This window comes from Pocillopora verrucosa, chromosome 9, assembly GCF_036669915.1.
Source record: "Pocillopora verrucosa isolate sample1 chromosome 9, ASM3666991v2, whole genome shotgun sequence".
Lineage (NCBI taxonomy): Eukaryota > Metazoa > Cnidaria > Anthozoa > Scleractinia > Pocilloporidae > Pocillopora > Pocillopora verrucosa.
In genome coordinates this window covers 18,550,699-18,568,261 of record NC_089320.1, presented here as the reverse complement: position 1 = coordinate 18,568,261, position 17,563 = coordinate 18,550,699, and the positions used below count along the sequence as shown (strand labels likewise).

The 17,563-nt window shown below is 36.7% G+C and overlaps 3 protein-coding genes across 4 annotated transcripts; 2 read left to right on the top strand and 1 right to left on the bottom strand.

The window, feature by feature from the left end:
• Positions 1-202: 202 nt before the first annotated feature.
• LOC131793652 (cilia- and flagella-associated protein 95) lies at positions 203-4,148 on the bottom strand. The gene is made up of 6 exons (XM_059111094.2): positions 3,919-4,148; positions 3,144-3,255; positions 2,519-2,646; positions 1,863-1,931; positions 1,349-1,409; positions 203-388 (listed from the first exon to the last, which is right to left on the bottom strand). The coding sequence occupies exons 1-6, from the start codon at positions 4,035-4,037 to the stop codon at positions 203-205; spliced, it is 675 nt and encodes a 224-aa protein (XP_058967077.1). The 5' UTR covers positions 4,038-4,148.
• Positions 4,149-4,187: 39 nt separating this feature from the next.
• On the top strand, positions 4,188-6,784 carry LOC131793651 (protein arginine N-methyltransferase 9-like). Its single transcript, XM_059111093.2, has one exon. It carries the CDS (start codon positions 4,322-4,324, stop codon positions 6,782-6,784), a length of 2,463 nt encoding a protein of 820 aa, XP_058967076.2. The 5' UTR covers positions 4,188-4,321.
• Positions 6,689-15,875, top strand: LOC131793688 (alanine--glyoxylate aminotransferase-like). Of its 2 annotated transcripts, XR_010718671.1 has the most exons (12): positions 6,689-6,826; positions 8,636-9,132; positions 10,278-10,342; positions 10,726-10,826; positions 11,134-11,289; positions 11,683-11,778; positions 12,233-12,302; positions 12,556-12,651; positions 12,923-13,008; positions 13,439-13,484; positions 14,200-14,436; positions 14,474-15,875. XR_010718671.1 is itself a non-coding variant. In XM_059111142.2 (11 exons), the coding sequence occupies exons 1-11, from the start codon at positions 6,768-6,770 to the stop codon at positions 14,299-14,301; spliced, it is 1,374 nt and encodes a 457-aa protein (XP_058967125.2). In that variant the 5' UTR covers positions 6,689-6,767; the 3' UTR covers positions 14,302-15,875. The 2 variants fall into 2 exon arrangements, 1 of the variants encoding a protein (XP_058967125.2); XM_059111142.2 differs by having other exon boundaries at positions 14,200-15,875.
• Positions 15,876-17,563: the final 1,688 nt, after the last annotated feature.

The window sequence follows — 17,563 nt, the reverse complement described above, 5'->3', positions numbered from 1 at the left end:
CATTATTTATATTGACCGAACAACGAATACAGTAATCTAAAAATTCAAATGAATTTGGTCTCAATATGCACTTTATTTTCAGTTTATCAATTCAATGAGAAAAGGGGAAGACGTAAATTTTAAAAAAAAAATTGTTAATTAAAATCTTTGCTTATCATGATTAAAAAAAGTCTAAAACATCTCCTAAGTAACTTCATACACATTAGCCAAGTCGTTCTGGAATGGGATTTGTGGGTTGTAAAACATGCTCTCGTACAGCTGTGTTAGCGTAAATTCCTGACTCATCGTGCCAAGTGTTTGTTCCGTGTCGTCTGTAGTCGTCCACGTCGGTAAACTGGGAGTGGCACTTCCGCCAAAGTGCAGACTGATCGGGCTCTGGAGGAGGAGTCTGGTGAGGAACCAGGAGATATTGAAAGACCAAACGCGAGAGAGAAATTATCACTAGTGTTGATCACTGATGATTTTTACCTGGAATTAGTTTTTTGAGTGTTTCTGTTTAGTTCTCTTGAATCGATTTCACAACAGCAGGAGTTTTCAACTCTTGCTGTAAATGAAATCATTTCAGGAGAAAAACCTTTTTAAATGTTTTTCTCTTTTTTGGTTGTTGTTTTTTGGCGCTGGAACTCGAAAACTGCTTCCGTATTTTTTCGATTACTTTTGCTCGTGTTTCCACTTGGTTCGTCACAAAAATGAATCAATAGTTTAATAAATAAATAAACAAAGGCTTCGTTGAATTCCTCAATGATTATGGGAAACTGTAGTGATAAAGCAATTCCTGTAAAATCATCACTTTTTCGTGGTATTAAAGTGTGTGCAGTCTTAAACGATTTAACTTGGAGGCGGACATTCCATATGACACGCAAAAAAAGAAACCATTACGTACTCTAAAGGATTATTTCAATTTAGATCTTTCCCTCTCCAAAAGAAAGACTTCAAAGACGACCTAGAAAGCGCGCAAAATTCATTTATCACTGTGCACCTTCGGCTTTACCTCGATTTCGCCTCTTGCGTACTCGAATTTGTCGTTATGACGCGTGGTTTAATACGCGTTTGAGAATTTCAACGAGAGCAAACGTAACTCGACAATCACAAAATAGAATTAACGAAATAAAAATTATCATGTCATGAACACAGATTTTGAACCCACTGAGAGCTTTCTGTGACGCTCATGTTCTTTAGGTCGCTGCTGACGACGGCGTAAACGAAGAAAGAGCGAAACTGGAAAGAGTTAACACGTTGTGCACTAATCAGCGCGAACGTTATTACACGCAAAATACTTGGGTGTTATAATGTAACATGCATGCATCTCGAACACATCATGTTTATCACATCTAGTGAAGTATGTCACCTTTTGTGTTTGATATGGGTACGGGGAGTCGTAATCCACTCTATATGTGGTGTCAAGGTACCTGCGAAGAGTTAAACATAGTCATGCATGAGCTTTTTTCGCATTGGTATCAACAATAAAATGGAAGTATTTGAATCGCATTATGTTTTCTTGATTGACTCAGTGTATAAGTGAAACGTTACATCGCAACATTTTTATTCAGTGGGTGGAAGGGGAGGGAAATAGTAGAGGGGGTACTCTCCTTGGACCTGCTATGCCGTTGCACAAGGTGGGGTTTTTCAACCATTTGGTCTGAAACCGGGTACTGTTATGTTCTTTATGTTGAGCATGGTTTTCAAAAGATCAGGAAAGCATTAACGAAGAAAGAGAAGTCATCAAAATATACCAGTTTTGAGCTTAATTTTATGGGGGAATTTTTACCAATTTTTATACTTTGACACTAATTAGGCAAAGCTTCATAATTTGCTGCAAGGGGGCATGGTGGAGAGGTGAAATTTAAGAAACAACAATTTACCTCTTTCCATGGTCAAGTGGATGTCTTGGAAGTACACTACCAAATCCTCTCTCAGGTGCCCCAGTATCTCTATCAGAAGTAAAAATACAACCAACTTACTTAAATACACTTTTATCCCAGATATATAAGTACTCCAACTCACTGAATATTCCTACATCATGGATCTGATGGAAGGGATTAATAACCTCTTAACCTCACAACTTAATACCCTTTGATTCTGTTTCTATAAAATCATTTGCAAAAAGGTAAAATTTTTGTTAGTAAATATAAACAACTATAATTGTATGATCCTTTCACATTTTATGAACATCATGTCTGCAAAAAGCACTTCGAGACCCACACAATTACACTTGTATAAGATCAGTTCTAGATAACTTAAATTTGCCTATTTAATTTCTTGGATATGTAGTGATCTGCCAATAGACTATAATTTAATTTGTAATTTATATGCATGAGCATACACTGTCATATACCAAATGAATATTATTACCTGACAGGCAAAACTGATGTGTGCCAACGCACCAGAAAAAAAAGGATTACTGGTTTGCAAAGTACATTTAGGTCATCCCTTAGTCTTAAATATTGAATGATGACAGCTGAGTAATGAAGAAAACCGTTTTTATAAATATGTATTTTTAAATTAGATGATTACACACCTTTGGAAATTAACGCTTTTAAAAGTGTTCATGTCTACCATCTGCCGTCTTGTTTCTCTTGTTTCAAAGTCACTTTTAAGCTTCACTGCTTGTTCCATTTGGTCATGACTGGTTGTATCAGGTAAAGACTGTGGGAGAGAAATAGTATTTTAAAAGTACATTGATGTTATTCTTAGATCAAAATACACACCATAAAGCAAATCCCTGCAGGCTTTACAAGTTTTCAATTAAATTCCAAGTTAGATCATGTTGTCAGGCCTTGTAACAGCTTTGGTCCAGAAAGTCTCTTAAGTTCCTTAATGAGTGAAAATTTACAACCTTACCATTTTAAAGATATAGAAAACATAGATGTTTACAGTTTAGATTAAAGAGAGTCTTAGCAAATCAAAAAAGGGGTGAGGCATGGGTTGGGGGAAGGGGAGCAGCCTAGCCCAACAGAATGGGAGGAGAAGGGTTATGAGTTGCAGGTGAGGAAAGCAAGACTCAGGAAGGACAGGAAAAGAGAGAGAAATGTTAAAAGATACAAATTTGATAATGAGGGGCATGAAAAAATTAAAATAAGGGATTGCAAAACCTCATGAATCTTGTATGCAAAGATGTTGATAAACCAATCGAGTGTTCTCACCCCATCTGTGACATTTCCAATGCGATGGTATGTGGAGTTGTGAAGGTTCCTCTTTTCGGGTTGGTAATCTTTGATGTCATATTCTTTGGGCTCAGCTTCCCTTGCTTGATGCCTGTTAAGTTTAGGAAAGTTGATTAATACCAGTAAAAGTTGAAGTCGGCTGTAAATTTTTGTTCAGATAGTAAGTACAGTGTATAAACATGCTCGGACTTAAATATTTGAAACTCGCGACAAGGAAAGTCCTAGAGTACCGCGAAATGTTGGAAAGGTTGGGATAGAAAGTATAGATCATTTCTGGGGGTCAACCAGTGACTTTAAAATCAATGGAGGCTTACTCTTTTAAGCTTTCGGGTGCAAAGGTCACAATGGATAACAAGTAGCTATGTACAACTTAACTAATAATTGACAAATCGTGATGAAAAAAATGGATATATTTTCAATATTTCGAGCTGAAGCAATTTGCCAATGTATAACAGATAGAACAATTCCCCATAAAGAGTTTTCTCCAAACAAAACATGCATCGTTCACTTCGACATGCACACGAAACCAGCATCGGAACTCGCGCACTCTTCCCTGCCACGGAGCATGTTACCAATTGAAAATGCAGATCTTTTTTCAATCATATGTAGTATTTAATAGGCCTTAAATCAAGTAAAAAGAATTATAGGTTCCCCCTTTCTTTTGTGACAACAAAAGTAGTGTTTACATATAGTTTGGTTAAAATCAAGAAACGGACTGCACGCGACAAGTGCCGTTTGCTCGTAAGCGACTTACCAGTTGGACACAAGAGTTGGTCTGCCATAATCCATGTGATCAGACCGTAAGAAGAGAGATCCTTTTCTCTCCACATAGTCAGGAATGAAAGCAAGCGGGTTTGGATGATTCTCCGTCATGATCGTTCGCTCCGTTCAATAGTACACTGTTTACCAGCTGGAAACAACCTGAAATCGCTCAGAGTTTACATAATATCCATGGCAACATTAGCGCTCAGCCTCGCTTTGATAACAGCGCCCGCAGTTAAACAGCAGATTTCTGCATAAAGAAGATGGCGACGAGGATGACAGCTTTTAGTGCTATCAATGAAGCGCCCTTTTCTGCTAAGAATTCGTGGCTTTCCTCATGAATCTCTGGATAATTGTTTCATTTTAGCTATAAGAGTTTGGAAAAGTTACCGAAAATGCAAGAAAACTCTCCTTACTCCCAGCATTTTCATGCTGCAAAGAGCTGTCTTCGTCGTGAACAGTACGGCGATGCCTTGGCACATTTAGTATTTCTGGCTAATGTGGAACCGTCACTCAAAGAAACGTTAGAAGAAGAATTCGTCCTCGCTTTACGAAATTGGTTAGAAATACTCGAGTCTCATGGCGAGCTGGATAAAATGATGATTTGTCTTCAGGAAGCATTGAAGCTGTATCCTCAAAGTGAGATCGTTCTCATTAACACGGGAGCAAACTTGATCAAGTTGGGTTTCACTGACGAGGCTGCTTCGTGTTTTAGAAGGGCATTACATGTAAATCCAACAAGCATTAGAGCGAAAGAAAATCTTGAAAATGTTGCAAATCTTTTGGTTGAGAGGTGGCATTTTAGAATGTTAAATGACAAGAAAAGAAATTCAGCCTACAAACGAGCCATTTCCAAGGCAATAGGCCAAGGCCATGACATTGTCTTGGATATTGGAAGTGGTACTGGTATTCTAAGTATGTTTGCTGTTCAAAGCGGATCAAAAGAGGTGTATGCCTGCGAAATGTCCAAGACCATGTTTGAATTGGGCCACGATGTACTGAGGGCTAATAACATGGAAAAGTTGATTCACACCATACATAAAAAATCAACCGAGATGACAGTAGGTAAGGATATCCCAAAGCAGGTTTCTTTGGTGGTGACAGAGACACTTGACTGTGGTCTCCTTGGAGAAGGAATTCTCACCACTGTAGAACATGCATGGTCTAACTTGCTAATTCACCCACCAGAGAACTCAGACTCTAATGTAAAACCCATTTCTAAGGTCATTCCTGGTGGTGCTGTTCTTTATGCCATGGTAATTATGTGCGATGACATCAGAAATCAAACAAGGTGTAAACCATCAATGAGTGGATTAAAAATGTTTCCCAAGTGTAGCATAGGAGGAGAGGTAATGGAACAAAAGGTAGAAATACCATCTGTGAGTGTCAGTGCATTTGATCAGCTTGAACCCTACAATACAGAGAGTTTGAACCAGTTAAGAGGTGGATTTACATCTCTCACATGCCCCTTTAAAGTGACAGAGTATGATTTTAACAATCCTAGTAGCTTGAACAAGGACAGGGACTTGAAGTTTGAAATCACTGCAACCCACTGTGGTCAAGCTGATGCAGTTGCAGTCTGGTTTGATTTGCTACTAGATGAAGATATAACTCTTTCAACTGGCCCCAAAGATGATTCCCTGTGCTGGGAGCAGGCAGTTTTCCCCATTTATGCAAATGATGCTGATTCATCTTGTAAATTTGCAGTTTCAAAGGGAGACATGCTTTCTCTCCATGGAGAGCTTTCCAAAGATTGTCTGAAGTTCAATTTTTGTGGAATTAACTCAACAAAACTAGTTTTTGAATCTAAAGTTAATGCTGTACCATCACAAAGGGAGAGTCAAACTGCAATAATAATGAATCCCTCAACCAAGAGTGACCATGAAGAGGTTGTGGCAATCATTCCACCATCATACATGCGGCGCCTGAATGACACTCCCTTCAATAACCTCTATGATGAAGTCATCTCAGGAGCTGTTAACTCCTTGAAACTGAAACAGCATTTATGCAGTGGCAATGAAAATCCATGTAAAGATGGTGTATGTAATGTTCTTGACATCACTTATGGCCCTGCTTTGTTTTCTCATTTTGCTGCAAGAGGGAAGGCAGACCACATCTTGATATTAAATCCTCACAACACAGATTGGATAGAACATATTTCACATGGAAATGATTTGCCAAAAGTTATTGAGAAAGGCTCAGAAAAACTTGAAGAAATCGCTAAGGAGGGAAGAATTTGGAATTTACTTGTCAGTGACGTTGTAGAGCCATCAGGCATCATTCGTCAGCAAGTTATTGAAGACATTGTCTTTTCAAGGGGATGTCTGCTCAGACCACAAAATTTTCAAACTATTCCTATGGGATTCACTGTGTACTGCATGTGCATTGAATCTTCTTTCCTGTTTGCCAATTGTCGTGTACTTGACCAGGACAGAACACTTGGGCTTGAGATTGGCCAGTTTCTGAATGATTTTCAAGTAACCACTCAGACAGATATTGACCTTACAACTCTTCCTTTCTCGAGCATCACCAACCATATTGAACTTTTTAGCATAAATTTCATGGAGCAGTTTGATGAGGAAAATAAGGTACTTTCTTTACTTGAAACTCACTCTGAGAAAAAAGTAAAAGTTTCCAAGTCAGGGAGGATTCAAGCCATTCCCTACTGGTTTGCTCTGCACATTGGCAATCAACACTCACTTTCAACATATAGTGGAGATTATGCTGAATCACATTGGAGGCAAGCGGCTATTGTTTTGAAAGAGGAAGTAGCTGTGGAAGTTGGACAAGAAATTCTAATTTCAGCATCTTGTGTAAATAGTAGCATTACTCTTGATGTGAATGTTATCAAAGATTGAACATCTAAGAAGGCAAGGAACTGAAGCAAAACAAATGAACAGGTACATGACTTATATTGAATAGCAATCATTAGCATGGAGCTCAGCATAGATGCAACTACATGTCAACAAAATTTTGTTTGTAGCAAAACACAATTAGATTAAGTATTTTGCATAAGCAGACCATGAAAAAGAACAAATGCTGCATTGAATAATCTACTTGTTCATTTTAGCCTTAAAATAGTCTTTAGCTATGTCAGTAAAACCATTTTGCAAAAAATTTATCTTTTAACAGTAATTGTGTGGAACTAAAATATTGTTGTATAAATGTTGCATTGTTGTATAAGTTGTGCCTTGTAGGGAGCTAATACCAAAACTTAGTGCCATTAGAGCCAAAATGACAGCAGCTGCCTTTGTAGTGCAAAAACCTTTATTAAAACGGTAGAGTTAATGTTTCTGGGCATAGATATGTTTTAAGCCCAACTCACTGTCATTTCAGCACAACCATTTGGTGTGGGTTAAAATGGACTCTTCATACTCAAGAACATAAACTCTATTGTTTTATTATAGTATTCACATTACTAAGGCCATTGCTGTCATTTGTCAATTTAGGAGGGCATTGAGAAAATAAGAGCTGAAAAAGGTGATCACAAAACAGTCTGAACAATCACGCAAACAGGTTAATATACATTTTATCCTATCAAAATCTCCAGTTTGGCTTGCCTAAATTTCCACTTAAGCCTGTAATAGGCGCCACAACACCCAACAAAGTGATAAAAATTTCTGAATTATTCACTTGAAAGTGGCCATCTGGAAATTTGGTGTTTTACTCTCGGGGTAACTCTTGGCTTTAAGATAATTATCATTCCTGGCGATTAATCAAGGATCCGTTTGCTGCTTCTTTTTCACCTTACTTTTTCCAAAATATCCTTATGACAAACATTGTATTGTTCAGACAGACCTTGGCAAACGGTTGACACTATCTCTAGACACCCAAGTCGAGCTAAACCATTTTGGGCAATTATCGTGTTATTTTGAAATGTGAGAAACCGCTAATGGTCCATGTTAAAAATTGAAATGAAATGGGAAGCTGTAACATATCATTCTGATTTGAACCCGGTGTTTGTCGCAAAACAAAATTCTTCTGAGCCAAAATGTGCGAAAAAAGAGACGAAGAATTTTGAAGGCTCGCTAGAATAAGAACAAACGTGGCTCTTATCTAAATCACAAAGGTTCAAGGCTTAACACAGGAAGTGACGCAGCAACATTTGCGGGAAATGCGTAATTGAATGTTCGCGCACAGATATTTGCCTCTCCGAGCCCAATATGACTGTAAACTCGCGTGACAAATCGTGAATTGTTTTGAAATGAAATATTTCTTATTCCTTTTTTAACATTACTTTCTTCCAATAAAGAATGGTGATTTTAATATCTAGTAATTTCAATTGCTTCCCCACAAAGAAATTCAAAATATTGTTTACCCGAAGAGTTTATTCGTGCATAAGTACACACCTCCAACACGCCCACGTCGGCTTCTGTGATGTCATTCAACATGTTTTTTTAATTCCTTTTTTTTTTTGTGAGAACACAAAATTAGTTTCGACGGCAAAGTTCATGGCCCTTGAATAACGGGGAAGTTTCATAGAAATCGTATATGTAATCCTACTTGTGTAATTATTATCTTAACAATCTTTGCTTGGTGCGGAAATGAAAATATTTTTTTTCAATTTACGTGACGAGCTGCCGTGTATGAAAAAGTAAAACTCGCTCGTCTGGTTTTCTATGATGCAAACTAGCATTTGTCGCCTTTTTGATCACGTGTCACTCTGTTTATAAACAATCCAACCGGTATTACTACTACAATTTACATAGCACACGTACTACAGAGCGGCTACACATTTCCTGGGGAAGGAAAAATATGAGCGCGGCGAAATTTTCTCGTCTTGTTGGGGTAGCCGTTCGCGGACCTCTCCGCCTCGAACTGAGAGCAGTCTCAACATCTACCACAAAGTTGACCGAACTGAAGCCGAACATTCCCCCTCCAGAACAACTTTTCGTCCCTCTGTCAGTTCCCACGAAACTTCTTTTCGGACCAGGCCCATCGAATCCATCCATGAGAATTTATAATGCGTCTGCCATGTCACTTCTTGGCCATTTACAGTCTGATTTTCATCATGTTATGGATGAGACAAAGGCTGGTCTGAAGTACGTATTTCAAACAAACAACAAGTACACGTTGGCAATCACTGGTGCGGGACATGCTGCAATGGAAGCTTCGATCATGAACCTGGTAGAACGCGGAGAACGCATTCTGGTTTGCAACAACGGGATGTGGGGTGCCAGGGCACAAGAAATCGCCGAGAGGCAAGGTGAAATAAAAAAGTTTTTTTTTTTTTCTGAATCTTAATCATGTATGACACCGGTTAAAGTCCAGTCGCATTCCTTCTTCGTTTAAATTTCAAAAGAATTGTTTTTGTTTTTTTTTTATTGTTATTATTATCATTTTTTTTGCGCTCTTGTTGTTAATGCTGCTACAGAGGCGTCTGATGAAAAATCTGAGTTCTAATCTGCGGTCTTAGTAGTGACACGTTATGTGAGTAATCTGGTCTTTGTTTAAATATATCCAACTGTGTTATACATCTAAGTGGGTAGAGTGTTCTTTAGTTTACTTTTGACTTAAATAGTTAAATTCATTTTCAATTAATTTCACATTTTCGTCTTTAAGTAAACCTTTTGTCCCATTTAAGGAGATACAGATAATTAATAAAACAAGAAGCAGAGTTCTAAAAATAGATAAAAAAAAATGCAAACATTGCAAAGGAAACATTTACCCTACCCTTCCCACAAGTAAATGTCAGCAGGTTTCTATGACAATAATAATTCATCAAGAATATTGTTTGAACTTCACAATTTTACCTTGATAGATTCTATGGGAACATGATGGTAATTCAGTTTGGTTACAATAACAACCATTTGTCAAGGCTACAGTATCAATTTTATTTCTTTTTCAGATTCTAAAAATAGTAATTTGTATTTATCCTATTACCAATGGAGTGTATCAAAAATAACTAAAGATATTGTTGCAGCCATCTAAGAGTAAAAAGAAAATATACAACTGGCCAGCAACTTAATTGTTTTAATAACAATGTGCATTTACTCAGCTTATCAGTTGATAAATGAAACAATTTTAAGTGACTGAATCACAACTCCAAAAATTAACTTTCGCAGTCAAAACTAAGTAAATGACAATTTTAACAATAATGATAAAAAAGTTGTAATCACAGCAATCTGTATCTAGCTTGCAATTACATTAACATTTCCAGCAGTCACTTTCTCTGCTTTTTTCAGACGTTGAGAAGTTTCAACCAGAAATATGTCAATACTCACATCTTGATTGTCATTAACATCATAAACTCACTTTAGATGTCATGTGCACTGTTCAGAAGCACAACTATTGCTTCGGGCAAATTCAATAAACCTAATTTGTTAAGTGACAAAGTGTTTGTTTCCAAAGGATGTGATGTGCGTGTTCTAGAAAAATCACCAGGAGACTACTATACTAAAGAAGAGATTGAACAGGTAAAATATCCTGATTTCATAACTATTCATTACTAAAATTTCAGTATATGCAAGTTTAATCCGTAATACTTTGCAATTCTCATAACAGTGAATATAACTATTATTTATATTACAATAGATTATTTCACATTAACAGGGTTCTCAAGAAAGTAGTACCAGCCATTGATTAGTGATTATTTTGGGATGCATGGCCGCTTTACATTCTACACGCTCTACTCTTTATTTCTACATCATTTATCTATGTGGTATCCATATTTAAAGTTGACTAGAGACCTTCTTCAAATCCTATTGAAAGCTTTGATAATGAAAGGATGCTTTTCATTCCCAAGTCAAAAGCTCACTTATTTATTTCTTAAAAAACATATTATTTTTCTTCTTTAAAGGGTCTTAAAGAGCACAAGCCATCTGTCCTTTTTATAGTCCATAGTGAGTCTTCTTCAGGGATCTGTCAGCCACTGGAGGGCATTGGAGATTTGTGCCATAAGTAAGAGGATCTCCATCATCTTACTTAATTCTTAAATTCCAAACAAATTAGCTAATAGTATGTTAAAACTCTTTTAGAACAAAGCAATAATTATTTTTACTTTTACTACATGCTCTATTCTGAAAATTCATCTATGCACAAGTACTTGCAGCTCACTGTATTATTAATAACAGCATTTTTTAAATTCTGTTTTTTTCCTTTGTCCTTTACTATTTTGAGTAGTAAACATTTCAGTTTATAATATACAGAATAACCTTTTTGCAATTCTCTCTTTTGACCACTCATCTTCCTATCTGTACAATTATAGACATAATTGCTTGATAATTGTGGACACAGTAGCATCTCTTGGTGGAACACCTTTCCTCACTGATGGCTGGGATCTGGACTGTGTCTATACAGGCTCTCAAAAGTGCCTAGGTGCACCTCCAGGAATTTCACCAATCACATTTAGCCCTAGAGCCATGTAAGTGATCATGTATTTCTATTTTTTGAGAAGACTCTTCTACAAAATTTAAGTACTTTGGTTTCAACTCTTTCAGTTTCTCTGAGGCAGATTGTAAGTTCATATAGCATGAGAAAAAAAAAAGCATGTAACTTTAATTTGAAGAGATAGAGTTTCATTTGTACACATGTACCTCCTTGCTTTTAGACTACAGAGGAATGTCCTCTGTGTCAAATCAGCTTTTGTGAAAAGGTTAGAATTATTTTACTCCTTCCTAACTCTATCTAGATGCAACACAAAAAGCTTGAAGCCCAAACAGTAAAGGAAATTAACCAAAACACTCATCCCAACATCTTTATGTACTTCTTAGTGTACATACATTCAATGCACAATCTCTTTTGTTTTCATTTTCAGGGCAAAAGTAAACAGCCGGAAAACTAAAGTTCCATCTTTCTACCTGGACATTAATGAACTTGGAAACTACTGGGGCTGTGATGATGGACCAAGGAGGTAAATATTTGTTTTATGCATATTTCAATAGTTAAATATTTTCATATTTCACTCTTATTTTTATTGCATAGAAAACAAAAGCACAATTAACAAGGAAAACCATATTACCCTTCAATTTTTTTTTTTAAAGTCAGACATGGGTTTAAACACATGTAACTAAGGCAATCATGTGCCTCTGCCTTTTGTATGTATGATTGGCTTCAGTAAATTAGTTTTATTGTGTAATGAATTTTCCTTCTTTAGGTAAAATTTTTACATCTATTCAAAATTATCATAACTAGTTTGTATTTGTTCAACATGGAACATTGTGCGTGCAACTCTACCCTTTCTGTTGCTGCTCACAATGGTATTTCAAAGAGCAAATTACACAAAAAACCCCCTTGAATTTGAGTAACCATGACATCTTCCAAAAATAAAAGTATTCCAATGTTCAAGTTTCATTGTTTGTTTGTAGGTATCATCACACAGCAGCAATAAACTTGGTTTATGCATTAAGAGAAAGTTTGGCTTTGCTTGCAGAAGAGGTATACCTTCTATTTAATTACTGAAAAAGAACATTAACAATAGTCTGAGCTATAGTTGGTCTGTACAAATATATAGCAGAGGGGTTAATATCTCATAGCAAAGCCCTAGAACTGGTCCAATAAGATATCTACATATATCATGAACCCATGCTGTTCCAAAGGGAACATTACTGCACTAACTTCCATTATTGTATCACACTGAAAAGCAAGTACGGAATCAATATGTAACTACCGACTTTATTTCCTTTATCAGGGAATTGAAAATTCATGGAAACGGCATAATGATACAATTGAACACCTCTGGGCTGGAATTGAAAAGATGGGCTTAGAGATGTTTGTCAAAGACAAGGTGAATTTTTCATTTAATTTTTACCCAATGAAATGTACATCAGTAAAATTCAGTATTTTCTATTGCTAATGATTACATATTAAGATGGTTACTCAAAATTATTCTAGATAGGTACCTTTTTCTATATATTTGCTCGCATCGATAGCATGTTTCCACAGAGATCGAAACAATTTCCTTTCTTGTAATAATTGTACTTGACTTGTGAATTTGTATTGTCAAAGTAAAAAAAATAACTATTTCTACAATGTTAATAATCTTGATATTTTTCTAGGCCCTTCGTCTTCCAACAGTGACGAGTGTAAAAGTCCCTGAAGGATTTCCAGATTGGAAAGCTGTTCCAGATTATCTTATGAAAAAGTAGGCAAAACCACAAACAATTGTAGCAAAACAAGCTTGGCTCCCCATTCTCTGTGTGTACATGCAAATTATGGCATGCTTACCAATTTATCTTTGTATAACTATCTCCTTCTGTTCTTGCGCGAAAGTCTGTTTGTATCCATGCATTCATGAATGAGTTACGTGCACCTAAAATTACGCTCTATCCTTAATGAACGTTTCCTCTCACAGTCGCCATCTTGATTTCAAGTAGAGAAATACCGCTGACTAACTTTAGGAGTTCCATGTCTGTCAACGAGCGAGAAACCTTTAGTAACTGACTTTATCAATAGATAATCTGTTCATAACTATTTCCCTCTGTTCTTGCAAGAAAGCCTGTTTGCATCCTTTTAAGCCTGCACTAAAATTTAGTGCTAATCAGAAAACTTCTTTTTTCCCTCCTCCTCCTCAGGTACAAGTTAGAAATTGTTGGTGGTATGGGTCCAACAGTCGGAAAAGTTAGTAACCGAGTTGCACGAGCAATGATACGGATTTGTTCGAACCGTAAATCTTTTATCGTTATTTGCTGGATTTTCTTAAAGTTATCTCCTCGCTGTACCATTATGCTTCAAAAATCCCAGTTCATTTAGGGTTTGAGGTGTGACAGACAGGGAGAACCGTCCTGACGATGAATAATGATGATTAATAATAATGATGAATTGTTCCGTTGATGCATGTAAGAAGGAGGGAGGTGGGGAGAAATTAACATTCAATTTAACAACACTCTTAACCCCTTCGTTTTTACAATATCTACACTAGAAAATTAAGCAAAGAGGGATGGATTTTTAATTTGGGTAGAGATAAAATAGGTGTAACAAACTGATCTCCCCTCAAGATCACGCCTGCTATGCAGGCTATTTTATAAGTCCAGTTTACTCCCTAGCTTTTGGAACGCCTCAACAGATCTTGCATTATTGGTGGTGTAAACGTCTTTGTGCATAGGGTAGGGTAGTCAAGGGGGTGGAAGTCCGACGTTACACCCCCCCCCACCCCCCCCCCCCCACCCCCTGCCTTTCATGAAAAAGTTGTAATTAATAGAAGTAATACAACTCAGTATGCTGTCAAATACTAGTACGCAGCCGGCAGTGCGGGACTTTTAAAAACCTGTCCTGGCCCCAGTTGGATGTGTATTGTTATTTCTCATTTTCCTCTGTTTTTTGTTTTTTTTTTAAGGTATGGCGTGTAGGATTTATGGGACATAATTCGTACAAGGAGAATGTTGACCTGTTCTTACGGTTATTTAAAGAAGCAATAGATTCAGTAAAGAACAGCTAATGAAAACTGGTTACTGGAAATTGAACGTGAAAGAAGACGGGCCCAAACTCCCGTCGAATTTGCAACAAAGCTATAAAGAACAATCAAGAAATGAAGTTGAGATGAGGAAAAATATTTATTTATAATTCGCCAAAGGCCATAGTTAGTAGAAGAGACTACTAACTATGCAAAGGCGAAGTGAATATTGTTGAATAATCCCCGAGGCGAAGTCGAGGGAATTATTCAACAGTGTTCACTGAACCTGAGGCGAATTTTCTTTTTAGTATTTTTAGTAATTACTCAGGTGCTTTCGAATTCTGTTGTATTTTCTGTAGATAAAGTAAGCATTACGCATATTTTATTACAATTGTGGTGAATAGTTGTATCAAGATAAGCAAGGAGTTTTAGCAGGTTTATTTTATTCAGTCACCAAAAAAAATCATACATTTCTTTTGAGAAGGGTACGGCCAAACTTAATAGTATAATTTGTGCTCTTCGCAATAGATTTTGTTCCATTGCGTTTATCACCTTCTCAGAAACATTGACAAAACGCGAGGCAGACATCATGAAACTTAGCGCCCTTTTTATAATCACCTCGGGCGGGGTGATTATGGCTAGATATTACACTATCCTCGACTAATCAGAGCGCGCGCATCTCAATACTCACCTGAGCAATAGCATTAAACTAAAATTATCAGTTAAGTGTAGAACTGAAAATTTTATTGATCAAATTAGAGATAGATCCACGTCTATGGAATTAACCAATGATAATTCAAAAGATTATTTTTAGAATATTGTTCGATGTGAAATGTCCAGTCTCATCCGATTAATTAACGTATGCAACCGAACGTAAAGTATTTCGGAAAAGTTGGTGTAAATGTGTATTTGTGATCATGAGTGCAAGTGTATATTTAAGTGTATTTTCAACGTAATATAAAGCCTATTATTATATATTTTCAATGCGAGAGGAATGTTAAGCGAGGGATTTCAATTTTACAGTGGGTAATAATGATGTATATTTATGTTTTTTTCATCCTGATAAGGCTGGGATTTAATTACACCCTAGAAATCCCCTTCCTTAATATTAACAACCTTGTATTAAATATTATTCAAGGACTTAGTAGAATAAAATTTCGTTAGTTTTTCTCTTGAAGGTTTACCATTCTGAAACAAAAACTTCTGGAAGCAAATCTAGGTAGATAGTGTCTTCGCTCTCAGGAAAGAATGAGGCCTTGACGAGAGGTTTGCTGGGGGTCTAATTATTATTAGTGCCAGACGCCCCGCAAATGTCTCCTCGACTCAGCTTGTCTCAGATATTCCCGCGGGTGAAGACAGCGCGTCCTGCTCGCGTCCTGCTATATTCGTTGTGAGAGGTTAAGCCAAGGAAATTAGTGCTTTTCCTTTAAACCATCCCTCTTTATCTAACAGTAGAGCTCGCTTAATTGAAAACTAAGTTATAAGTATCTACACAATTCTTGATTGTGAAATGGAACGTTTCACGCCGTATTCACTCTGGCTTGGCCGACCCTGGGTGGGTATCTTTTGTACTGCTCTATTCGGGAAGTTTCGATAATAAAGGTTTCACGTTTGCTGTATTTTTTAGCTTTGATCTTCTTTTGATTTTGCGGCCCTCTTTTGAAGTATCCTAACGAAAATGTTTTTGAGGGGCTTGTGAAGTTTGGCTTTTCACCCTTTACACCCCAACATCAGTCTCTGTATTCTCCATACTGTTCTCTATACATTTCCTAAAGTGCTGACAAAGAGAATTTGTTCAACAATCAAGAGCCTCTTAAGCTGGTGATCATTTCCTTATTTTCTCGTGACCTTAATGTGTAATTTAGGAGTGTTATTATAGGGAGAAATAAGATGTTAGTCACTCTTAGCGGCCAAAGGGTTAGGAGAAAAACGACATCAACAACGGCAGCAGGGGAATTCTCATCCATCGACACATATGCCTTCATCGGGCCTCCAAAGGACATATATTGTGAAGCAAATTAACTCTGGTATATTTTTTGTGATAGAATTCTCGGTTAGTAGCTTACCTTGATGAGTTCTGAGTATTAATACCAGAAAATCACAAATGTTTCGCGTGGGTAGAGGAAAAGAGTAATTAAAAAAATATTGATAATAACAAAAAGGAAGGGAGAATTCTGAGAAGAGATAAGACAAGGGATTACTAAACCTTCACAGCGCAATTGTGTGGAGTTTCTCCTAAAGTACCCTTTCTCTTGCGTTTTTCAAGTCCTTGCCCCTCGAGGCTCCTCGATCGACGCTCCTCCAGGCCCACCCCAGGCTGTTCTAGGTACCTTGTGCTTGTTGAAACAACTGATTTACATAGGCTTCCTTTTTCTAACATTTTTTTTCCTTTTTTTCCCTTTTATCATTACCCTTGAATTGTATACCACCTAGGTAGTGTGTTTTGCCTCACAGTTTTTATCCCAGGTATCACAAACGATGCAAATATGAGGAAGACTTGTGAATAAAACTGATGATCATAAGAATGTCACGTAGTGGCGGTTTTGCAATTATAACATGTCACGATGGGTCTAATTAGCTGTCTATCTTAGAGCTATATTTCCTATCTCTCGATTCATGGAGAGACCTTCATTATATTCTTTCTCCACGTTCATCATCATCATTATTATTATTATTATTGTCATTATTATTATTTTGGTGGTATTATCATTATTATTACCGCTATTTTGTTTTTTCGTCAATCCTAATTAATATGAGTGTTTTGACTTTCACAGAACCATTAAATTTGAATTAATACTTTTATTCATCGATGATTCGTGTTGATCGCCACGTTTTGTTAATCACGAATTTAACTGTGATTGTAGCTTTTTTTTGCACTGGCTTTTTTAGTCAGTTATATAAGAGAAAGAAACGACATGGCACAGCAGCTGGAGATTGTAAATTAATCATTTCCACTCTATGATAACTAGTACTGCGTATTCAGAAGTAAACGACTGGATGACTCAAGAAGAGGTTTCATATATTCTGGCGAATTCTGGTGAATTTAAAAGCGATAACATGCGTGAAAAGTGAGATACTGCAGTTTTCAGCACTAATTGCTCTTGCCAAATAGTGTAAAAAGAAGACCAAAATTGACATGTATCCAGACTTGTAGTCACGAACATGCTTTTAAGCAATCAATTTTTATTTGAATTATTGGATGAGATGCTATCAAATATTTCAAAATGGAATTTTGATGAAGTCTCTGTGCTTTACGCTATGCAAAATTAAAAACCGACCACGAATTAAGAATTAATTAAAGTAAATA

What these genes read in the sequence shown, in the direction of transcription:
- LOC131793651 (XM_059111093.2), top strand. Translation starts at nt 4,322, where the DNA reads ATGCAAGAAAACTCTCCTTACTCCCAGCATTTTCATGCTGCAAAGAGC.
- LOC131793688 (XM_059111142.2), top strand. Translation starts at nt 6,768, where the DNA reads ATGTTATCAAAGATTGAACATCTAAGAAGGCAAGGAACTGAAGCAAAA. An exon ending in ATTGGAGATTTGTGCCATAA is followed by an intron (nt 10,827 to 11,133) that starts GTAAGAGGATCT and finishes GTACAATTATAG; the next exon opens with ACATAATTGCTTGATAATTG. An exon ending in CCAGATTATCTTATGAAAAA is followed by an intron (nt 13,009 to 13,438) that starts GTAGGCAAAACC and finishes CCTCCTCCTCAG; the next exon opens with GTACAAGTTAGAAATTGTTG.
- LOC131793652 (XM_059111094.2), bottom strand. Translation starts at nt 4,037, where the DNA reads ATGACGGAGAATCATCCAAACCCGCTTGCTTTCATTCCTGACTATGTG. An exon ending in TTGGAAATGTCACAGATGGG is followed by an intron (nt 2,647 to 3,143) that starts GTGAGAACACTC and finishes TCTCTCCCACAG; the next exon opens with TCTTTACCTGATACAACCAG. An exon ending in CCACTTGACCATGGAAAGAG is followed by an intron (nt 1,410 to 1,862) that starts GTAAATTGTTGT and finishes AACTCTTCGCAG; the next exon opens with GTACCTTGACACCACATATA.